The sequence below is a fragment of the Cydia splendana genome, chromosome 16 (assembly GCF_910591565.1).
Source record: "Cydia splendana chromosome 16, ilCydSple1.2, whole genome shotgun sequence".
NCBI classification, from domain to species: Eukaryota; Metazoa; Arthropoda; class Insecta; order Lepidoptera; family Tortricidae; genus Cydia; species Cydia splendana.
The window spans coordinates 9,674,721-9,701,143 of NC_085975.1; the positions used below are offsets into that span (position 1 = coordinate 9,674,721).

General features: G+C 36.0%; 1 protein-coding gene across 2 annotated transcripts in view; it reads left to right on the forward strand.

Annotated features, from left to right (window-relative positions):
- Positions 1-26,423, forward strand: part of LOC134798252 (tyrosine-protein kinase Src42A) — an 82,788-nt gene that overhangs the window by 16,199 nt on the left and 40,166 nt on the right. Inside the window, exon 1 of one of the 2 annotated variants that reach the window (XM_063770641.1) lies at positions 13,490-15,397. The exons of the other annotated variant lie outside the window; for it this stretch is intronic. Coding sequence (XP_063626711.1) covers positions 13,779-15,397 — 1,619 coding nt within the window. The 5' untranslated portion in view covers positions 13,490-13,778. Of the gene's footprint in view, positions 1-13,489; positions 15,398-26,423 lie in introns of those variants that run through there. 2 annotated transcript variants of the gene reach the window in all.

Consider the following 26,423-nt stretch of genomic DNA (forward strand, 5'->3'; position numbering starts at 1 on the left):
ATGTCGTTTGAAAATTTAATTTAGCCATAAATGGGAAATAAAAAAGAATTAATTGACTTCTGTTTTTATTTCCCATTTGAGAATCTTTATCTTATCCTAGTACATAGTACATACTATTCGATGTGTTACAGTCAAGGACATTGATGTGCCACTTCGTACTTTGTCATGTCACAGTAATATCTAATATAAAAGCTACTGTATGTACTTACGAAGATTTCAATAAAATTGCACCAGCCTGCCCTGTCTTGTACGTGCAGTACGTATCCCTCACAAATGATTATTTCATCTTAACTGGTTAGACCCTTCAGAAGCATTGTTTGAACATATAAGGGACTTCCGAAATTATTTTAGACATTTTCATTTTATGTGTTCAAAGTAGAAGCATAATCCTCTGATAAGTACCTCTGTCTTCTTGGATCACTGTATGGGCATAGTTAATCGAGACCCTAAAGAGGTGATTGACAGCGTTTACATGAAGGATTAATTGCCCTTTGGCCAGACAGAGGAAAATTCGCATTAGAGCGCAGACGCGATTACCAGGCGCCAGCGCCGTTGATACATTAGTCCGCGTCACGGATGTGTTGCGGGAAAACATTATGTCGGCCTCATATTTGCTTGTACGAAGTAATAACTTTGTCTGATAAAAATGCATAATTTGTTTACAATTACCAATATGATTATACAGTCATTACGGAGTTACTTTGATTCTTGGTATGGGCTTACAGATGGAAAAATATACTATGTATTATATTTCTTGACTCGCATTCATCGCTCGCATTGAGTTTAGAAGGCCGTGTATAAAGCAGCATAAATATACAATAACACTTTGGCATTTGAATGATATTGTTCTAGATCTAAAAAAAACTTCAAAGTATGTTTCGTTTATCAGCTACGAGTACTTCTCCAATACAGAAGTTCGCTTATTTGTCATCCCCAAGTAATTTCGTTGCGTTAAAATTCGCAGGCAATAGCCATGAAAAATTGCCTCAACTTTCTCGTACGATCCTAGTGGCGCCGGCGTCTGTAAAGCCTACGATTATTTTTAGATTAGAAATGGCTCAACCGCTTTACGTAATTGCACTAGTCGCATGCCCAGCTAGTTCCAGAGAGTATGCTTCTAAATATAGTCACAGAGGTGCTGTGCAATTATACCTTATTATCGCATGTTTCCACTGGAAGGCTGCTGCATACAGTTATTACTTGTAGCAGTTTCTTTAGAAAGTATCCTGATGTGACGAAACTGAAATGAGCATGTCGGGCAGATTACAGAATGGCCTGCGAAGCTGTTTCTTTCGTGTTTGATGACTGAGTAATGTGGCGTGCGTGCCTCAGGTAACTCCCGGCTTTAGCTTAACACTGTTAGCAATTAACATGTATTGCTAACTAGGCCAGAAAACTGTTTGCAATTTTAAATGCACCATGTACGCAATATTTTGCAAGGCGTGTTGAAAACTTCTTATATTTTCTAAAGCGTACCCTTAGTTGTCGGTATCGTGGAAGCGCTATCGTTAATCTGAACTGTCCGGCGCAAGTTGCGTGGCTTCAGGAGGCTGCGGCAATGAGAAAAGTAAAAAACATCTCTTATCTTTTGCTCTCTGCTATAGAGCGTATAACGCTTTACCGTTTTTAATTACTTATTCTAGTCTTATAGATAGATAGTCTAAAATTGCAACATTAAAATTAGGAATGATGTCAGTTGAGTTTAAACTAGCGGATAAAACTGTGTGATTTTCAGTAAGCCTGTGGAATTTACTATTGGTGGCAAATGCCACCAAAATTGTTTCGTAGCTTAAATTACTTAAATATGCAACACATTAGAAAATATTATATCGCACAGAGTTGAGATTGAGCGTGTCTAGAAATGACGTGACGCCCGCGTCTGCATGCCACGGTCAATATTGTCCACCGACAGAGACCGTGAATATGGCTTGACACACATTGTTTAAGTAACTAGTACGTAGAGACACTAAGAGATGGCACTTTCGATAATTAACACTGCAGTATTTGCTCTTGTGGTGATCAATTATGACTGCAATGGTTTTAGGGTTTCGCACTAAAAGGTTATAATAGTATAAGCAATTTTAAATTTTTCTTCAGAATGACTTTTTATATTTAAAAGAAATAAATACAATAAAGATACGCCCAAATAAGTACTTACTTGGCGAGATTTCCTGGTTTGTTTCATAATTTGGCAACATGTTTCGCATATAAAGGGTCTAGCAGGCTAAGGAAGGAGAAGTTGCCCCTGTGACGAATATCGGATTTTTATAATGTCATTTGTTGGCTATCTTATAATATAGAAACACCTTAACTTTCAGCCCCCTATCTTGAACCGTCACCGAGATAATGTCAAAAACGTCATTTTATGGACACATTTTTCAAAGTCGTTTTTGTTCCTGAACTATATAAGGTAGAGCAATCAAACCAAATCATAGCTACAAAGAATGAGTAGGAGTTTAACTCAGATTTTTTTAAATATTTATTTCCCTGAAAAAATAATGATTAAAATGTCAGAGAATTTTTTGACAGCTCTTTTCAACAAGTAATTGTAAAGGTACACTTATGTAAATAAAAAACCGGGCAAGTGCGAGTCGGACTCGCGCACGAAGGGTTCCGTACCATAATGCAAAAAAAAAAAAACAAAAAAAAAGCAAAAAAAAACGGTCACCCATCCAAATACTGACCACTCCCGACGTTGCTTAACTTTGGTCAAAAATCACGTTTGTTGTATGGGAGCCCCATTTAAATCTTTATTTTATTCTGTTTTTAGTATTTGTTGTTATAGCGGCAACAGAAATACATCATCTGTGAAAATTTCAACTGTCTAGCTATCACGGTTCGTGAGATACAGCCTGGTGACAGACGGACGGACGGACGGACGGACGGACGGACGGACGGACGGACGGACGGACGGACGGACGGACAGCGAAGTCTTAGTAATAGGGTCCCGTTTTACCCTTTGGGTACGGAACCCTAAAAATCACATAAACTGCAAATAGTATTAGCTACTACCATGCGAAAAATCAATACAATATAATTGGTGCAACATTGTTATGTGATTTTTTCCATAGGTGTACCTTTACAATTACTTGTTGAAAATAGCTGTCAAAAAATTCTCTGACATTTTAATCATTATTTTTTCAGGGAATTAAATATTTAAAAAAATCTGAGTTATACTCCTACTCATTCTTTGTAGCTATGATTTGGTTTGATTGCTCTACCTTATATAGTTCAGGAGAAAAACGACTTTGAAAAATGTGTCCATAAAATGACGTTTTTGACATTATCTCGGTGACGGTTCAAGATAGGGGGCTGAAAGTTGAGGTGTTTCTAAATTATAAGATAGCCAACAAATGACATTATAAAAATCCGATATTCGTCACAGGGGCCACTCCTCCTTCCTTAGACTGCTAGACCCTTTATTACAGCTTAAATACAAATATGTGTCGAAGTATAGTCAAAGGTCCCTCTTTATCGCTTACCATAAGGAAGATATTTGCTTGTATCTTTAATGAATAACCTGTCAAAGCCTCCTTACGGCAAGCGACGAATTTCCTATGATGAGGTTTTCCAAAACTAAGTTGTGTTTGTATAAAAAACTCTTACTGTTGAGTATGGTTCGCACTTGTCCGTTTGTTTTTGAGAATACTTTCTCTATTTCACAATTTTTATTTTGCATTACTCTAACAATCTTAAATGCGCCTGTCATTCAAAGTGATACATTTTCACTGTCTCCTAATATGTCATGATGTTGCTAATCTTAATTACCAATTTAAATCAAATAGAATGTAACAGCATTGAGTCACAATATCTGTAATACGATTTTAGTTGGCAGCGCAAAAATCACGGACAAAAAAATGGCCGTCAATTAGCTTATGCAGATCCTGGTACTGCCAGGTGCTAGGGTGATGTAAAACGCTTTCAGCGTATCGCCCGCGTGAATTTCCGTTGGCCCAGATATTATCCGGTGATTAGAAACGTCGACCGACAGCAAAAAATAATATTTTTTGCCACTGTCGATCGATCCATTACCGAATGAATAGTCTAGCGTGCGAGATGCGACAAGTCCGCAAGTGAGAGTTTTGCAACTTGTCACCGAAACTGGTATGTATGCCCGTTCACGCGAATGTAATTATTGGCTAGAGAGTAGGTACGTGATACGTCCGGTCCCGCCTGTCAGCAAAAGTGTAAGTGAGGTCGTTCATTAAACCCTACACGACGTAAACATCAAAGTTCTCGCTGATAAATATATGTAAATCTACTTGTGTTCGTCATCAGATAATTATGAAATCAGTTGCGAATACTTACGTCTGTGCTGTGAAATGAGATGGCTGATCGTGTAAACGTGTCGTAATTTTGCGGTATGCGGTAAAGGTATTTTGGAATGGATTTACATGCAAGTTTTTGTACATTTATAATTCAATTTTCTCAATCAGCTGATTGCGGCATTAACATTATGTTACAGTTGCAAACCAACTATTAATTATGTCAAGTAATTATTACACAAATTTAAAATATTCTTAACAAATAAATTAAACCTATTTCCAACATCTTCCACACAGTCGTCGCATTTACGTTTACACTCTGTTTTATTAATTTCTTAGCCATATTTTGGCTGCCTTAATCACAAATCTTTCACATAAGAATTTTCTATAATCCATTAATTTTCTTGATTTGTTTGACGCATACGGGTGTGGTGTGATTACTTGAAAAACTGAATTCGCACAGAACCTAGGGTTTTCCAAACAACAGTCAATATATGACGATCGACAAGCTAAATATAAACAGGATAGATCTATCGAATACGTTTAGTGTGACTAAACATAATAAACAAACAGTAATAATTCACTTACCGTGCCCGCTTCTCCACCCTAATGGGCTTTGGTCTTGGTTGTTTCCTCTACCTTCCCGAATTTACAAAAAAAGTTGCCCTCCGAGCTTTTCTAGGTACATGCCGAATTTTACGAAAATCTTTTCTATATTTTGATGATGATGATATCCTGTTATCCCTCATCAGGGACATAGGGCTCTCAGAAGGGATTTCCATTCTGCGCGGTTTCTATATTTTAGTCGAAAAATTTAACGGACACACAGTTACTTTTGCATTTATAATATTTGCATGATATGACCACTCTATGATAATGATCATTGATGTTCCACTACTTGCATACCTAAGATCTAACTGTCATACTACTCACATAAAAGTAATCCTCAGCTACCGTAACCGATTTATACGTAATGCAAATAGTATTGTCTGTTTATAAATGTATTATAACAAGATCGGAGCGCCACAGAGGCTACCTCGCGCCGCGCGCCGAGCTAGGTCGTTCGTCGACCCGCAGCGACCGCAGAAACAATTGTATACCTCCATTATCCAAACGGCTGGCTTATTCGTGACATTCCTTAGTAATCATTTTGAAATGTGGGTTAAGGCTCTTCTTTTCATGAAATCTTCTGGGTTTTAATGGCCGGTTTGCTATTGTCATGTCATGACAATCCTTATTGAAATTGAAAGGCTGATGGTATAGACCAGAGCAGAGCGTAAATTGTAAGGTAACTAATTTAATAAGAACGTCCTACGAAACTGTAATTTTTCCGGTCTAACCTAGGCTGGAAATTTAAAGATCCTGATCGCTGAAATAACCCTTTTTAAATTAATCAGCGTAATAAGGGCGAGTGGCAAGTATCCCATAATCCCAATAAAATCCCATAGGAAACTGGTTTATTATACAACAAAGTATTATCACGTTAATGTAGGTTATCATTCAATCAACTGACTCAAATTAATAAGATAATTCTATATTTTCCGGAATTAACTAATATTACAGAGATTTGATTATAAAACAATTATTAATTCATTCGCGTAGCTCTAAAGACGTTATATTATAAGATTTATAAGGCCAACGAAAGCCAGCATTACATATGCTTACGGATGAATGATTTGGAATGTCCAATCGCCCTGATAAATTTCATGCATTTTTTCGTTTTAAAACTTATAAGGCCGATCTCAGGACATGCTCAGGCGCCGATCAGTCGCGACACAACTTTCTACGTTTGCGTCTAGAACGGTCTTAAACCGTAATCTGCGGATTGACGCACAGAACATTACGACACATGCGATTTAAAATCGCACTATAAACGCCTAATGTGTGGATCATTAAAATTGCTGACCGTGAAATCGGTGACATTAGTAATCGGTTAAGTAACCTTAATGCAGTTTTGTCCATCGAATTTGCTATTTACATTATTGATTTTAAAGTTATTTATATTCTAATGTGATGGAATTTATAATGTGTGTGCCGAAGTTTTGTATAACTTTACTTTCGCGAGCTAAAAATAACTAATAAACAAATGTCGTTTCTAGTAGTTCTATATCTAAGATTGCTCCCATATCGACTGAACAGGTCGCATTATATTATTAATTATCGACAGGAACTCAGCTCTAACAGGCATCAATAACTACCTGTTATAGGATGTGCCATGTAGCAGTGAAACCTATTAAAATCCTGTCTGTATAAGCAACTTGCCCAGGTTTCACGTTTATATCATACCTACTCATTTATCCAAGCCTCATCACGAAAGCCTGGCTAGACGTCAACCATGCCGCAAAACCTGCTTAACATTCTAATGTGCTCACTGACATATTGAACCAACCGAAGAACCTTACCTGGCTAAAAATAGATAGGTAGATTGAGGTAACCGTAGAGTTCTTGGAATTGGGAAGCATTTTAAAATTAACAGTGCGCGGAAAGTTTTATGCTGCCAAAGCGAAGCAATGATATATTTTTAACACATTCATTGCCACTAAGTGCTTACGGGTTACGCTCGTAGCGCGTAGCCACGTTTTCGCCGTATATAGCGCGTAGTCGCTACGAACAGTGTATCCGACTGTTGGGTTCTTGGCCATGAATGTGTTCAAGTATGAACTTATGTTTTGTACACCTAACGTAACGTAAGATTTTTAGATTTGATTCTCCGACTGCATAGAACTTAATAAAGCAATTCCAGGATTCTTCGTGCTTCGATATTTTTTATTAATGTCAAGGTAGAATAGAATGCATATGATCAAACATATTAGATTCTATTTATTACTTTTTTTTAATATAATATAATTACATATATTGATAGTTTCCTCGTCGTCACATCACAGTATTGTACGTAATTTCATCGTCATATATTTAGTCATGGCCATAAAGTACCCAATAAAAATGTTAGCGATTATTACTCAGTTAAATTAAATGGGTAATCTAACTTATTGCGAAATAGATACTTCCCGATTGCTTCTATCGCGGCGTAGCTTATTAGTGTTCCGTACAAAACTTTGTTCACGGAACACTTATGGGATCACTTCGGTCTTGAAAATCAGTTAAATGCGTTTTTCTCAGAGACCGTTTGACGTAGATACCTAAAATTTGGAACAGTTATAGAAATTACCACCACTCATATTGTAAATAAGTCAAAACTGCTTATTTCTTATTTAAGGGGGAAATTTAGGGGGTTGAGAGGGGTAGGCTGATTTTTTTTTTATTTGTAAGAATCGTGTGGGGTACCATTAGAAAGCTTGCAAAAAATTGAGTCCATGGACTGATTTTGACTTCATTTTAGAGTGCAATGGTTTCGATAAAAAATGCATTTAAAGTTGCAAGTTTTCATACAAAAATTTTCACCTCTATCCTGGCGATTTTCGCGGAAACTATAGCTAACAGGCAGCTGACCAGTCAATACCCAACTTAAAGAAGCATGGAGTGGAGACGGCGGGAAAATTATCAGCTTAACTTTATCTTTATTAGTTTTGCAACTGCAGCCTGATCTTTGGTTGCTTAGGGCTAGCTAACTGATGCTTACACTGGTCATTTCATATTAGGAAGTAGTTTTAGTGAGAAAGATCCTTAGTAAAAACTTTGGCATTGAAATTTATGACTTATGTCTTTGACACAAAGTTTAATTCTGCTTGCTTATTTTTGTGGGATATTTAATTTTATCTGAATAGCCTACTATAAGTATGAGAGAGATCTACAAAATACAACCCATATACATACAACCTTATTATATTGCAAATAAGTTTAAATTTCGAACGGGCTTTCCACTATCTCAATGTGCTCAGTAAGAATCATATTTATTATTGCAGTTTATCTGAAAAATTCAAATTAAGAATTCCGTTCTTCACTGTCGTTGTGTTTTTTTTTCACAATAGGACACAGAGTTAGTAAGGCGTATATAGAGATAATAAAGTCATTTAATATTTATCAACAGCTATGGCCTCATCTATTATAGATTATATTGAGAGTATCTGATTCGTCGAAACAGTATACACAATATTCCTTTTCATTAAGTACTATGTAAAATGTAACATTGCGAGCGGAACACTAAATGCCTCGAGCTATCTCGGGCTTGACCAAATTATCTTATTTTGATTTCGCCGACAGCAAGGGCGAATCTGACTTTACTTGTTATTTTTCTCGAGATCTTATACGCACTTGTTAGATTTAATTAATTCTTAAAATTCCAATTCGCAGAACGTCAGACCATGACGTTCGAAAGACCGTAATTATTGCATCTTTATCTCTGTATACTCTGTATATTTAGGTATTTAAATAAAAAGTAAACAAAATCTACCCTCAAATGGCTCCTTAAGCCAGTTGAGGGTAGTTGAAAACATTACCTACATGATCAAATAATGTAGGTTAAAGTCAGGTCGTTCAGTGACTGATCCAGGCGGTATTTGGTTGGTTAACCAATAAATGTTATAACTACCCGAAAATGTACAAATTGTTTGTTTACTTTTATTTAAATACCTAAAGATACAGACTATAGGTATTGTTTGACTACGGCAAGAGACGAGCTTCCAAGGCATTGTAAAATCTTTCGTGAACTTTTAAATGACAAAAGCGGAATTCAAAATATTAGGCGTCATTTGAACAATGCAATTCATACTCGTAAGTAAATATTCTTTATTGCACCACCATGAAAACAAATTCAAAACAGAAATACAATGTAAATAAATTAAGTTATAACGAGATAGAGTATTCTAAGAAAAGATTAGACATATGACTAAATTCAAGAGCATGAATTGATAAACAGGCTATAGAAAAATTTAAAAGCATCATAATTTTTATTTTCTTCCTATTAACGATATGCGGTTGTAACGGGATTCACCCAACTTAGTCACCGTGCATAACACTAATACTAAACCTTTCCTATGAGTTAAACATGCCACTATAATCAAGCTTGGCATGTTCACTCTGTAATTCCGCACTAAGCTTGCTATTAATACGTCGTTAAAAAATCTGCGCGCGCGGCGCCGTCCCCTGGCGCCAGGATTGTTCCTCACATCACCCACCCAGCTTTGGATGCATGCAAACCAGTATATCTAGGACTTCGATTCATATCAACTTATCGAATGTCACTATTATACGCCGTTTACTCTTTGCTCCTGAGCAGGGAGTAAGGATATAGGGGGTAGGGAGTAAACGCATTCCTGCTCGTGTTCCTGCTGCTGCCCAAGGTGGCAACCTTAGGGCAGTTTTTTCGGGCGGCAGCAGCAGTGTAAAAAACAGTGACGTAAGGAATTAGTATTTATTATTTACATTTTCTTACTCGAATCATACCCCGGCAACATAAGCAGCAGTAAGATGAGCAAAGTGTAAACGTTTTCTTCTATCGATAATGCCACGGCATGGTTTGTCTTCGGCAGCAGCAAGAGGAAAGTTAAGAAAAAAATGAAGTTGACTCTGCAGACGATAGCCAATGGGAATCTCATACGGTACCTCGACGCTAACCGCTTCCTTTCCACGAAATACTGCCAGTTGCCACCAATATAAACTTGCAACAATTAATCTCGCACACGACACGTCTGTACAGTCGTCTGCAAAAGAAATGCAATGTATTTCTGCTTCTATCGCGGTCAAGAATATCTTGACACCGCATCTACATTCCAACATGATTTCAAAGTTAGTTTGTAGCGTAGATATATCTGCAGCGTACAATGCTTTAGAATTTACATACTGTCGGTGAATTTTTGAGCGTGTGAAAATGTCTACAGTTTTATAAAAAGTAATTTTTAAAGGTTTTACGGTGAAAGCTAGGTACATCTTCAGTACTACTATCATAAATGTAGCACCCTAAATATAGTTAGGGAAGTAAGTGCAGAAATGTTAGAAGCAATATGCAATCGTATAGATCAGCTTAGTATGTGCCAAGGAACAATTGTGCTAAGCGACATGGCCTGAGACAAAAATACTCACTGCACTTACTTCTCCCACTAATTATAGATAAGTTTCCATTTTCTCACTGCTGCGGTGGGTGGAAACTGCTTTTGGTATTAACATATAATATAATTTATTTGATCAGCCAGTAACTTTGCGTAAATCCATAGTAATTACTAGAATATTACTTAATTGTTTTTAGTGAAGAATGTACTTTGAAATATATTTAATTCAGCTCTGTATTTCGTGTCTAAGTAAGTTAGGTATACACCTACTTAGATACGACATTATTATGTAGTATAAAATTTAGAAAGTACAACGTATTAAAAAAATATAAGTAAAATTAAAAAAAATTTAACGTGAAATAACTAAATCGCGCAAATACGACTAATTGCACAGTTAAAAATGCAAGTAAAACATTGTCATTATTAATCACCCTCGTCCAGACAAATGAGCGAAAGTTAAACATGCTGCATAACCAGTTCTGTTAAATCAAATTCGAACAATAAGAATGAAAAAAATCGACTGCATTTTAAAGCTTTATCATTTATTATTATTACGTATCGGAGTCGGGTAACTTATGATAACTGTAGTAAGAGGATTTTATATCTCATACCAATCATTTCATAACATTGGTTCGCCCTTGTGGAATAGCCCTTCTGGTGTTGTAGGTGTCCATGGGCGACGGTAATCTCTTACCATCAGGCGATTCGTCTGCTCGTTTTCCTCCTATATCATAAAAAAGCCAGTATATTTAGTGTGTTTCGTTAACAATTCATATAGTGCAGAAACATGTTCGTTGCACGCACAAAAATGTATCTAGTGTCAAGCAATATTTTTGTGATTTAGTAGCTACTTAGGCAGACATTTTTGCAACTGACTTTGATGCACACCAGTGACATTGTAGCTGTCGCAAACTTGTAAGTAAGTAGGTAAGTGAAACTTGTACATAATATAAGTATGTTTTTTTTACAAATACCTTCTATTCTACGATTTCTGTATTGGTTCTAGTCTCCCAAACCAAAGTCTACCCTCAAAAGTCGACTCGACTGTTTTGAATAATTTGCTCGCTCTAAAATGTCCCTTCTGACTATAACAATTTACTATCATATGTATAAGTTACTACGAAATTTACATGTCTTGGTTTCCTTCAGATTTATTTGCTAAAGTAATTGTTATTTTTCCTGTACCTACTCGTCTTTAAAAAAAAAACCCACGGGCCGAAAGTAATTCCTCGAATTGAGGCGAGAGTTATATGCCAGTTAGCGGAGGTCATTCATTCGCGTCATCATATGCAGCATTCAACGTGAACTTGAAAAGTTCCAAATCACTTATTTAATCAGGAGATGATTTTAAAATCACTGACTGAATTATTTGTCAGTATTTATCAGCTGGTTTTTTTCACCGCCCTCAAACCAATAATTAGCATAATAACAATTTAGAAATTCAAATATAGTGGATTTTATGTAGCGTTCCAGGATCCTCTGTGTTGATGGCTATTTCTAGATAAATTTAGATTTATTTATTTTACCTAAGCTTTAAGGACGTCCCCATCCAAAAGATGCTCGAAGTTCCGAGAAACATAACAGTATTGTCCGTTTCACGAGAAAGAAAGCAGAAATTGAAGAGCACGAATATAAAGAATGCAACAAAATAATTGAAGAATGTACGTCAAGCCAAGGTTGACCTACACATAAAGAGTAATTAACGCTTGATGAGTCTGTGCTACATACGGGTGCCGCATCGCAACCCGCGCCGGCGCCGAGCCTAACTGTCCGATGGCATTTGTGCATATCGATGATTTAGACATGCATAGATCTAACCTTTTAGAAACTATTGTTTACTTAGGGCTACATAGGGAATAAACAAATAAAGATAACTAAACCTAGATTAAAGAAACGCTTTGTAGTGATCCTAATTATTTTTTAATCCTAAATTACATTTGATGATTGCACAACGACCGATTTCAAAAACTGACATTGTAAAAGGAGAGTAAACCCTGAAAATGCTTAGTAAGCTTAGTGCAAAACCATGATTAGTTTTGACGCATGGATGCACCTTGCTCGTAGTACATGTATTAGGTACGTCGTGAAAAGTCACACGCTACTTGCGTGTCGTTTTGCTTAACAATCGCATTGTACCAGTGTAATGTGTTGCAAAATAAACAAAAATACCTCAACGCGCTACTATTTAGTGCCGCAATCTTAAGTTCATAGTAAAAAGTTTTGCTTGGATTGTGTCTTTAGCTTGATAGATGTCATAAGTTCTGCAGACAATATTCAAGAATAAAGTACTTAACTTCTCACGTCTCTTAAAAAATTGCAACAATCTTGGTCAAAAATCATAATACATGTGAGAAGTGACACACAGTGAGAAGAACAAGAATGCAAATCGGCTTTGTTGCATAGAAACTAGTTGACATTTAATTTAATTATATTATAATCCAGGTATGCATGTTATATATCATACTTGTTTTTTAAGTTAAGATTTCGAGCAACTCCGATTCGTATCATCAAGACTAGTTGCTCGAAATCTTACGCCAGAAACTAACCACACAGAAAAAGTAAGAAATTCTGATTCTGATCAATTAAAAGATAAAAGAGTATGATAAGTCTTTACCGAAAGACGTACGTAGCAAATGTATATTCTAAAATAAATACAATAGAAATGCTTATTGAACATGACCGTTCAAAATTTGCGATGCACCAAGTGCTTGACAACCTGATGATGGACTGCCCTGGCACGAATAGGGTCAGCACAATGCAACCTAACTGTATACTACAGGATGAACTAAGAATGCCTAGAATGAGATAAATCAGGCATTCAATCTTCAACTCATACCAGCTGCCTGAAACTAGCTATAGAATTACTCATCAAAAATAACAAAAACGGATTATCAATTTATCACGTAGTTTAAATTGCACATAAATAAAAGACGAAGAGTATCGGACGGTTTACTAATTTTGTTGCGGAATCATTACATCATCAATATATTTTACATATAACATAGAATATAAATGCCTTCATAATGAACAAATATTTGCAATACAATAATCTACTGAATCCGGAATATATGGCATTACAAATTAAATCATTCGGAAAGCTATTATTACAATCGCGCGTCGATAGAGCTTTTTCTATCTAAATATTTGCACGCGATATCCATATCTACCGAATATAGACCAGTTACATAATTTGTCTTGGGAGAAGTGCATTAGATGAGAAGTTAAGATGATGTATCTGAAGAGCAGGCGTAGCGCGGCTGGCGGGGTAAGCCGCGGGGGCTGCGGTGCGCGTGCGACTCTCACCGCTTATCTCTCGCGACCTCCGCCGGACGCGCACGCTCGCCGCGCGCCTTACTGCCTCGAAATCGAACCCGCGCCGCGATCGCGTTATGCCGCCCTACGAACATACTTACATGTTTGGTTACTTGCATTTGTTTTGTATTCGGAGTCTAGGACGCGGACGCGGACCGGAAATGCGTTAGTAATCAAAACTTTATAAAGTGTCTTTATTCAAAGAACAGTAAATATTTATGCAAATTTATAAACCTAAATTTAAAATACTGGCACGATGGTGTCAGAAGGGCCATTGCCCGTGGTGTGGTGTGTACGGGATAATCAACTTGTGCCTCACCAAGTATCGGGTGTAAAATTACAAGGAGCCGTTACGGGCGCTCATATTGCTGCTGTTACAGACTTTTTGCGTATGGTGGCCGGGACTCCTATCATTTTACCCCATACAGCAGTACCGGAAGATGTAGATAATAATATTAACCAAGAAAAAGAAGACACGACGCGCAGAAGAAAAATGTCTATGCAGGTGGAAGTTCCTTGCGTTTTTCTTTCTGAAAGTGCCTTACAAAAGGCAAAGAGTCGCAGTAATTCTTTAGAAGAAAAGGTAACACCTTCCGAACAGAAACTCGCACCTACTGTAACCAAAAGATATCTGGAACTTGATATGAAGTCTTCATTTTTTAGTTCATCTTGTAATATGCTAGAATTTAAGGACAAAGATAGTAATCAAGATGGTGAGAAAGAATGTTTTAAATCATCTTATCATCTGCGGGAAACTAAAAGTGAAAATCAACCCCAAAGAATAACGAGAATAATTGACTTAGACGACTTTAATACGACCACAATAGAAACTGAACCTGAAAAAGAAACACAAAGAATTACAAGAATTATTGAATTTAAGAATGATACATTAAGTACTCCGGTGTGTACTGATGTGGACAATGAAAGTTTACAAAGAATAACTAGAATTATCAGGTTGGATGAGGACCATTCTTTCTCCGCAATAACAAATCAGGGCGATATTGACAAAGAAGGCTCTCAGAGAGTAACTAGAATTATTGAATTAGAAAAAGATAGCACTTTTCCAAGTATGGCTAGAATTATAGAGATGGAAAATGAAATTTCTAATGAAAGAAGAATTTCCTTAACAAATGAACGTGAAACTGGCGGTGGACCTATTGAAGATTGCTGTGAAGAAGTAGTGGTGAGATCTAAGCCATCCTTAACTAGAGGTACTCCTAGGTTTAGTGTTGACTCTTCCTGCTCCGAAAACTCTTACGTCAACATCGAATGTGTTAAGAGTTTGCCGGATGTTAAAAGAGAAGATGGTGTTAGTGCTGATCTATCGCCAGTTTGCAAGCCAGTCCGGTCGAGATTCCCGCGAAAGAAAACCTCCGTATGTTCAATTGGCTCTTCGGACTGCGACGATGAGGTAGACGTGATATTTAAATCGAAACCGAAATCTAGTCAGTGGGTGAGTTTAGACTGGATTCCTCCGACGCCCAAAGAAGAGCCAGTGATATCGCACGACTGTGATAAAAACGACTTCATATCGAAATGGATAGCGGAACAAAATTCGCACGAACCTGGTATTATCACTGATGAAAGGAGAAAAAGTCTTCCACCAAAATCAAATGAAATCTATCTTCAAAACATGAGGAGGTTCAGTGATGGATTACAGATGTGTAAAGAAGACGCAGCCAGTGATTCACCCGCTACCGTTAAGTCTAAATGGCACGATATTGTCAAGCGCCATCTCCAGGTGCTCAAAAGTGATAAGGGGTTCAGAAGACAACGCGGCAGCTGGATGCGAACCGCGAGGCGGTTGTCGTCTACACCTGTTAATCACAAGGAATCAATTCCAGCCGACACATACATGAAGCTTAATGCTATGTCGTAAGTATATTTTTTTAACAAAACCACTAAGTACTAATATTGCATATTTAGATCGGATCGTTTTTATTTTACGATACAACAATTTAACCCTTGAACGCCATGCATTTTATATATGTATAACGCGCCATCGTAAACAATATTGCAATCCATGAAGAATATATTATAATTTATTTGAGTCGCTTAATTTCAAACTCGGGTAAATCCATCTGTCAGATTATGCGATATTGGTACTAAGCAAAAGTAATAGGGTAGAAATTTGCTGAGAGGGTCGAATGGATTTACCCGAGTTTGAAGTTAAGCGACACATTTATAATATAATGTAACCATGCGCGTCTGTGATCGTATTTGGCGGTCAAAAAGTTAATCATATTAAATTTCACATATGTATTAGAAATTTGACATATAAGTGATATATACATGACGACAAGTTAGGTTTACGTATATTGTCGCTTGTCGAGCCCTCTGCCCTTATACTCATTAAATAAATTATACAACTATGGGACAATCTTTCACTAACTACTCACTAGTCTCACTACTCATTGGTTCATTGTATAAAAAAGGTCATGATATTGTGACCAGAAATTATTTAGAGTGATTAATGCATGCGTACCTAATGCGTGCAATAAGCTCATTCATCTACCTACTTAGCAATGTTGACCTGTTCAGCCTGGGGAACTGGTTACCACCTGACGATCCGTGGCAATCCACGAGTTTGTGCTAATCATTTTCCAATAACTAACACCGACGGTCGCTTTAACTCTTTAGCTTTATGCATGTGCATTATTCATATTTCTTTCGATGTCTTAGGTTCCGTGGGAAGCGGTCGTTTCCAACTTACCGTTACCGTTATCACAACGATCAACTGTTACGAATTGATTACGATAGATTTGAATAATTGTTTTACGGTCATCCTAAAAGATAGCACGAATGAGACGTGAAGCGTTTGGTTGAGTTAACTGATAAGACAACGATTGAGCCATGTTACGAGAGCAAGCCCGAGGCACGCGCTTCCGCGAGGCCGTCAGATTAGAATGCAGGGAGCTTGCGCCCAAGGCTACAGCCCCGCGGTCGGTCGCTGCACCGCGCCGGCCGTCTTCCTCTTGTGCTGCGATCGCAGGAAGTGAGCCACGAAGGTGACGCCCAAACTGCCGGCTGATCGGAAGCGTTTGTGATTTGAATTTTTGTGGCTTCTTTTGTTCGTGATCTGTTCGACACTTCCTGCGTCGTTAGCCTGCATAATTATTACCTCGATGGATATTTCGGTCATTTTTTTATTTTATATGAGAACCAAAGGCTGCTTTTTGTGAAACATCGTAGATTCGCTTGACGTGAGCTACGATTGTAGCAAATTGATTTAACCTTCGAATATAACTGCAAATAGGTCAACAGTCAACACCGATTTTCTTCTTTAACATTTTTTGTTTGCGTTACCGATTTCAGCTCACAACAGAATAGATGTCACTTACATATATTATAATGTTATATAATACCTACTGTTCATATATGAGTCAGCCAGAGATTGAAAATCTATACATTAGCCGTTTTAACCGGTTACAGAGTGCGAAGATATAAACGAAGGGCCGTTGAATAGAATGTTTAGATATCGTATCACGAAACCGGAAAAGTGAGAACTCTTTGATTGTATGTCGTATGATGGGCGTCGTAAGTATGCCATATTCCCGTGCCAAGTAAAACTAACTTGCTCCCAATTTGTGACGACACTTTCCAACTACGAATAGCCTAATACTACTCGTCTCGAATTTTACGACTTTTATACTGTACTAAATTACAAGTGCTGGTGGACTAGCGGTAAGAGCGTGCGACTTTAAATCCGGAGGTCGCGGGTTCGAACTCAGGCTCGTACCAATGAGTTTTTTGGAACTTATGTACGAAATATCATTTGACATTACATATTTAAGGTTGGAAGCTGCGTTGGAAGGCCAGTTAGCGTCGCTTTCGTAAAAACTAATGCCTACGTCAATTCTTGGGATTAGTTGTCAAGCGGACCGCAGGCTCCCATGAGCCGTGGCAAAATGCCGGGATAACGCGAGGAAGAAGATACTTTACTAAATTACGCCGAAGTGTAAAATGCAATGTTGACTACATAGCTGTGTTAAAAATATCATGTGATTTTAATGTGCTTAATTAATACAATGTTTAACTAGAGGGCGCCGGAAATAGGGCTAGTGAAGCAAGTTGAGCGGATGCTCTACCGTCGGTTTCACTGATCACCGACCAGCCTTGGGGGTTGCCCTACTTACAAACTATGTTTTTTCACATTCACGTTCTTTAACGAGCTAAAAACTTCTTCAGTTTGACACTTAAACGAATCTATTGTCTGCAAATCAATTGAAAAGTAAATAGGCAATGTATAGCTAATAAGCCCACCGAATACATTGAGAATTTTGTGTTTAAGGCCACCGTTCTGAAAACACGAGTGTTTTCCCAATGTTCATCAACACGGCTATTGTTCTAAATGCAAAAACAAGCGCGGTCACATCAATTATTTGCTTGTTTCATGGTTTCCTGCTCTTTTTACAAAACTTCTGAAAATGGTTCGCCTGATTGACACATTTGTATACTTGTCAGTAGTTTTATACGCTTATAAAATTGTCATGGACTGGAACAAAAATGACGTGCTTCTGTTTTTACAGACTGTGGTAGATATGACTAAAAAAACGCGAGGCATTAAGTGAGTATTGAAATGTTTCGTGGCGTTGATATCTAGGATAAGAATAATTTGTAGATCAATATCGCCGTGTGTTATCAGCAATTTATTGGATATCAACAAATAACATTGGAACCAATCATGGATTTCTCTTGACGTGCAAATAAATCATAACAACTTCTGATGGTGTTACGAGAACGTTACCTTATTATTTTAATTTGTGTGCAAATATTAGCGTCGAGTGTGGTGATATGGGAAGTGATGGATGAGTAAATCATGTGTTTTTTATTTATAAAATAACGGTTAAATGAAATGCCGTACAGTAAAAGAAATTGTAAGTTCCGTGAAGTATGCCGGGCCACATTTGCCGCTACCCGCCTGTTGCAGATCATGCCCGACTCGACCTACGAATACGAAAAAAAACGGATATGGAATGAAAAGTACGTAATTTCTAAGTTTATACCTTTAGCCCCATATCGTGTGCCCTTCTAATGATCTTACTGCGCCATTAAAAACAAACTGGGGTGTCTTAACTCAACTTAATTGTTTCAAATTGACAATACAGGTGACCATGAGTGTGGCGCATGCCATACACCAAAAGTAAATATTGCAATAAAATGCAGTTGTACTTACAATCATCATATAACAACATGTATGTTATGTTACAGTGAAACCTGGTTAATTGGCACCTGGATAAATGGAAAACCTCAATAATTGCAACCAAAAGTCCGGTCCCGGTCCCTTGAGACCAAAAGGCCTCTATAATTGCAAGTTTGGAACCTCTATAATTGCAATTTAGATTTTAGTGCTTTTCGTAATTTTGCCTCTGTAATTGACCACATCGCAACTAAGACCTCTATAATTGCCACTGTGCTAAAAAAATCCGTTATTTTTGCTTTTCTTTTTACCTCTATTATTGAAACGAGTCTTACTTATTACCTCTGTAATTGAAATAATGTAGTTGTATGCAGCAGAAACAATATTTTAATAGCAATGATCATTTTATTTATACATTTCTTCATCCAGAATTCAATTTATTTATTGGGTATCTATCACAGCCTGTAGTAGGTGAAATAGTTTTGATTTAATCAAAAACAAAGTATGCTTTTTACATTCTAATTAAACTTTCTTCTACAATTCAAGGGAATTTTTAAACCCAAATGATTAATAAGAAAATAAAGTGGTAATGAATGTAGTGTAAAAGTACAAGTATAGACAGAAGCAATATATAGACCCGAAACCCAGAATTTAAGCGTGTAAATCTACTTTGAATGGTTATTTGCACCTCCATAAAAGAAATTTGTCAAAACGCAACCTCTATTAATGAAAACCTCTATAATTGACACAACGATTTTTTGAACCTCGTTAATTGACACGACCTGCTTAAATGGAAAACCTGGTTAATTGACAAAAAATGGCCGGTCCCTTGAGATTGCAATTATCCAGGTTCCACTGTATAATAATATATTAAACAGAACAGCAGGATAATCCTTATTATAATCCTTCAATATTGTTAAGGTTATCTTGAAAGTTTGCTGTTGGAATGTTGATAGAACATGAAAATAACCACAAGCTGCCTAATAGCATCAATTACTTATGCTTTACTTTCACTAGGCGAACGCAATGATTTAGATTCCGTTTCGCGACGTCTTAGCTCCTCTGGGGCATTTTTTCTTCTTATTTTTAAAACAAACACTTTCATAGGTGATTACATTTGGTTATACGCCGCGTTACAAACGTTATGTAATTTGTAATGTAGATGATTTGGTACAGCTTTATATTGCTTCCAGTTTATATTCTATTTGGATTCGTTGTATGAAAAAAAAGACTTTAAGTACTAATAAAAAGCTAAAGGAAAGGTACAATGACATATCGTCCATAAATTATTAACAGATAATCCGTAACAATACGACAGTAACTCACCCATCTATGTAATAGTGCTTTACATAATTATTAATTACTTAATATGATTAGTAAGTAAAACAAATCGACATCGTTTCAATTTCAATAATTCTTCAACGTTTCTTCGTCAAAGGACAGGTGGCACTAAATCGATGAAAATGCATTGTTCTTATCATCGCAAAGGCGAGGTCGTCTTGCGAAAGAACAATACAACAGGTTTATGATTTGTTTTTACTTTTTATGAGTAAGAACCGCCTCATGCACTCGCGGAGCTCCGATAATAATTGCACTTGCGGATGTTTTCATACAAGTAAGTAGGTCTAGGTAGGTACCTTTTTTACCATAGTATCGATAACAGTGGCACGACATCAACCGTTATCGAACACTATTTTGACAATACTGATGTTTTGCATTTGCAGTGGCTCGTGCCATGCAAGAACGAACACATAAACATTTTGGTTTGCAATAACCCTTTATAGTATAGGATTATTACTTCAGTCCCAGACCAAACTTTGTAAGAGCTTTGTAATATTACAATTTTTGTGATAAATATTGGAAGTAAAGTTAAGTAATAAGTAAATTGTAGGTGTGAATCATATGAATATCAATAAAATAGTTATTATTTATGTCCTCTTTTTGCACGTTAGTATCGTCAGCGCTCATATATGTCTTGATGTTGCCAGTTATATAAAGTATAAGTTTAAAATGTAATGTACTGTTTAAGTCGTATCAAATAAATCACATTTAACCATGGAAAATTTTATAACCAATGAAGGACCACATCGAAACGTAGATTAATTCTAATCGACATTATCATTGTTGTTTCTTGACAGTTTTGCGCATCGCATCATCTGCCCTTAACTGGACAACAGGTGGCAGTTATTTTTAACGACTCATTGTAGACTTTGCTAATAGTATCAGTTTGTACTACTGGATTGCCAAATGTTTCGTCTTAATCGGAGTTTCCTTTTGCAGTGCCCGGTAACACGTGCGGTAAAGTTCTATTCTAACTGCGTTGTCTCATAAGGAAACGCAAAATAATTTAGCACTACGCGAAGTTTTCCTACCAGCAACTTTAAATAGACCTTTCATAGAGTGTTTAGGTACTGTCTCTTGCGAAAATAGTTTTTTTCCAGATTGCGTTTTTTTGCATTCGCAATTTTTACCATTTTATTTTTCCTCAATAGCTTCCTTTCCCTAAAGTATTTCTAACCATTCGCATATTTTCTCATTAATTTTATTTTCCAGTAGCTTATTTTCGTAATAGGTTTTCTAACCATTCGCATAATTTGGATATGTATTTTTATTATAATATACGAGACACTAACTAAAAAATAACTTCTTTTTGTAAATCAATATCGTACAATAAAATAAGTCGGTTCTGGCAATGGTTAAATATGATTTCAGAATATGCGAATGGTTTAATATGATTTCGGAAAAGGAAGCTATCGAAAAAAAGTAAAATGGTAAAAATTTGTAATGGCAAAAATATCAATCAGGAAAAAACGATTTTCGGAAGAGACAGTACACACTCTTTTCATAAACTGAAATATAATATCATGTAAAGAAAACCTTTAATTTTTTTCTTTATCTTATTAGCCAATATACAAGTAGTTTTCTGTGTCAAGTAAATGCAGGAACAGCCAAATTGGAAGTAAAATGAGAAGTGAAAATCGTACATGATTTTTAAAAGATTAGAAACTTCACATAATATTTCTCTATTCACCCATTTGTTATTGTAAAATGCCTACACGTAGTAACCATTGACTTCTTCGTTGATGTGTCATCGTCATCTTTGTTTGACGTGGAAGTCCTAATTCTAAATTCAGGCTGTGTCGCAATTCGTATTTCTGTCGCTATCGGTTATATTACAGTTGCTAAGTTTTCCGATAACCTTTGGCGATTATAGATATATTTCTAGTATTAGAAACAACCTATTTTTTAGGGATTTAGTTATAAGACCTTATACAATATTGGTATATCTACTCGCTGACAAATGTTATAAGTACATTGAATATATGAAAGTTTTGGTATGTACCTAAATGAACATGCAAAAATAGATTTAGTTGAAATTTAGTATCCTTACAAATTTCTTTATAACCTTGCTAGACTAATACCTATATAGAAAACTTAGTCGTCAAGAACATGTCAACGTTTATATTTCCCATTCCAATAATCAGTCATATCAAATCAGTCTTAATAAATAAATTATTTATGTATTGTAATAAAATCCATCGGTGCCAAAAGGAACAATCCTTGTTACTTGACTTGTGGCGGTAACGAGTTTCTACTCGTATGGTTCTCCATACGCTGCTGTACGAAAATACCGTTTGTCTTATTATGTTCAATGGGGTTTTTAGCTCGGCCACGTACTCAGTCATAGTTGCAGATTTTTATTCATAATCCTTTCTCTACTCTACTACCCCATTTGTTTCAAGGTTTGCACTAAACTTGTAACTTTCGGCGGCGGCGCAACTGTTTTTCATTTAATGATTCGGTTAAATTGTGTTCTAATGTATGGGGAAGACAAACTAATTATAGCCAGCCTTTTATGAATGTAGTATGATACCTTAGGGTATGGTGCTTTACGCACACTAGCGTCCCTTCCGCTCCCCCTGACGCAACCCCCCCTTTTTGCATGAAATATGTCCCGGTTCACAGTTTTTTACATTTTTTGAGGAAAGTATACATTTTAGGAAAAAAGTGTCAATGAAAGAAATAATCCTTAATAAATTCTTAATAAAAAAGGTCATATTAAATTTTTTTGTATGGTGCACCATATTCATGTATTAGTTTGTTAAAATTCGAAATAACATAGTTTTTACTTAGGATTCGAAACTCATTTATTATACACAATGTAACACGAGGAATCCGAATAATTTTAACAGCGTATTCCTGATCATATTTAGAGACAAAAATGTCCTATAATTTTTTTTTAATCCGGCTAGTTTCAGAGTTATACCAATTTAAAAAAAAAAAACAAGTTTTTATTGTTACATAGTGCAAAACGCCTTTGTGATGGCGATGTTGCTACTATGGGACGTAGTCTAAATATCCTTATTGATAGATGTCAAAAAGTGACAAGTAACACTTTGCAAAAGCTAAGTTTTACGAAAAAAAAAGTAAAAATCCATTTTAACTGACAAGTTTACCAATAACATTTGCTTTTTATGTTCAAAAAATTGAAAAAAAAAAACAATAAAAAAAATTTTTTTTTGGCGAAATTGACCTAAATTCATATTACGTTTTTTCCTTCTTTTGACCTTGAAAAAAAAAACAAGTTTTTATTGTTACATAGTGCAAAACGCCTTTTTGATGGCGATGTTGCTACTATGGGACGTAGTCTAAATATCCTTATTGATAGATGTCAAAAAGTGACAAGTAACACTTTGCAAAAGCTAAGTTTTACGAAAAAAAAAGTAAAAATCCATTTTAACTGACAAGTTTACCAATAACATTTGCTTTTTATGTTCAAATATATTCAAAAAATTGAAAAAAATAATAATCAAAAAAAATTTTTTTTGGCGAAATTGACCTAAATTCATATTACGTTTTTTCCTTCTTTTGACCTCAGAAATAAAATCTTTCGCATTTCTTGAGAACAACTTGTATAATAAGTTAAAAAGTGTTATAAAATGAATATAACCTTTTTTATTAAGAATTTAATAAGGGATTATTTCTTTCATTGACACTTTTTTCCTAAAATGTATGAGGTCAAAAGAAGGAAAAGATGTAATATGAGTTTAGGTCAAAATCACAAAAAAAAAATTTTTTTTTGTTTGTTTTTTTTTTTCAATTTTTTGAATGTATTTGTACATAAAAAGTAAATGCTATTGGTACACTTGTCACCCAAAATGGATTTTTACTTTTTTTTTTCGTAAACCTTAGGTTTTGCAAAGTGTTACTTGTCACTTTTTGACATCTATCAATAAGGATATTTAGACTAAATCCCATAGTAGCAACATCGCCATCAAAAAGGCGTTTTGCACTATGTAACAATACAAACTTGTTTTTTTTTAATTGGTATTAACTCTGAAACTAGGCGAATTTCAAAAAAGTTTATAGGACATTTTTGTGTCTAAATATGATCAGGGATACGCTGTTAAAATTATTCAGTTTCCTCATGTTACACCGTGTATAATAAATTAGTTTCGAACCCTAAGTAAAAACTATGTTATTTCGCATTTTGACAAGCTAATTCATGAATATGGTGCATCATATAAAAAAAATGAATAAAACCTTTTTTATTAAGGATTATTTCTTTCATTGACACTTTTTTCCTGTAATGTATACTTTCCTTAAAAAAATTAAAAAACTGTGAACCGGGACATATTTCATGAAAAAAGGGGGGGTTGCGTCAGGGGGAGGGGAAGGGACGCTAGTGTGCGTAAAGCACCATACCCTGAGGTACTACATTCATAAGGCTGGCTATAATTAGTTTTTCAAAATACACAATTTGACCGAATCATAAATGAACGATGGAAGTTCTCATTTTCGACTCTTCTTTTGTTTTCCTTTTAAACCCTTTCATTTTAAAGCTTGGTCCATTTTTATGATAGACAAAACCTGGCCCGATGACGCTTTCTAAAATGTCTTATACTATTGATCTGATCGATGAAAGTCCATTGCAATTTTTTTTAACAGAGTTATGTAGTTAAATAACATCCGCTATAAGTAGGTAGTTGTATTCGTTTTTATCATTCCTATTACTAGCTATTAAAAAACTGTTTGATGTAATAATTTTACGGCATGATTCAGTACAAACACTAGCTTTTGACGCTTGATAAAAAAGCAGTTCTCCCACGTTTAAGTGCATGAGGAGATGGCGATTGCCGTAATTATTGAGCGGAGAATGACACGCACTTGTGATTAGCTCCTGTTAATTGTGAATCGCCCTACACGTGTACGACATTGTGCTCAGTGATGATTGACATGTTTATATCTATATTATGTAGGTACGTAGTTTAAATTTATTCGTTCATTTTACAAAGTATCATTTAATACGATTTGTAATGTGGAAGATACATTTCCTGTTGATTACGTTTATGTATTATTTTATTACTGGAAGCTTAAGTACAAGCAATATATTTAATATCAACACAAAGTGCCAAAACATGTGGCAAACGGACCTGAATATATATTTTTTGGAACTTTGTCCGTTTCAATATTTAATAAATACCTACCTTGATTGAAAAAATTAACAAAAGCTTGTGCAAAACATTCATTGTACGAGTAAAACAGCAATAATCTTGAGCTATATTATGAATATCCGTGGCTAGGCACCATGTCAACTCGATCAACCAAGATGACTTTAAATCGTATAATGTCAAGATTAATCCTTATTACAATCTATACATTCACACTACGAATCGTGGAGTATACCTACCTACTAGAATTCCATCCTAAAGCAGGCAGTTTATTGCACATATATATTTCCTTTCAGGAAACTGCACGCATTGCGCCATGCTTGCTTCTCAAACCAAATGCATACGTCTTCAACATTTTAGTTTAGAGCACAAAATATACACATACGTATGGCATACTTAGTAAAAAAACCTTCTAAATTAAGTATGTGTTAAAAAACGATCGCTGATGCAGCCTGTTCCAAGTTGCAGATCCTGTGGGCCCTATAATTAGATTAGCCTGCGAGCCCGGAGCGACCAGAACTGGCTAAGCGAAAAAATAGTGCGTCCATCGGCATGCGGGGTTTATTGACCGCGTAACTTGTCTCTATTACATATATCTCTTCTTCCTCGCGTAATCCCGGTATTTTTGCCACGGCTTATGAAAGTCTGCCTGTCTGTCTGTCTGCTTATGAAGTGTTGGGATAAGTGGTCCGCTTGACCACTTATCCCAAGAATTGACTTAGACACTAGTTTTTACGAAAGCGACTGCCATCTGACCTTCCAAAACAGAGGGTAAACTAGGCCTTTTCGGGATTAGTCCGGTTTCCTCACGATGTTTTCCTTCACCGAAAAGTGAATGGTAAATATCTAATGAATATTTCGTACATAAGTTCCGAAAAACTCATCGGTACGCTCTAAAATTACATATACCTATATGTTTTGTAAAATGTGAGCGAAAGTTGAGAATTAAGTAATTCACCTTTGTTGGCGCCAGTTATCGTCGCGGGTCGAAGGGCTCGATGACACTGATTATCTAACTTCAGAACCAGTTAGCTAAAAATATGTTGAGCGTGGGTGTTGGCTTTTATAACGCATTTAGTTCATAGTAAGTGGCAGGGATCGGATACCGGTATTTTTTGTATGGGAACGAAAACTGTATCTTTTCGTACTTTGTTAATTATTTCATTTCTAATTGGGCAATCCAATAATACGAAGTCGTTACCTAAATACATAACCGAGTCCTAGATTTCGAGTATAAAATAATTCGAAAAATATGGTTATTTCGAAGTTTTTGCAAAAACCGGTTCCGATCCCTGGTATTTACCAGTCA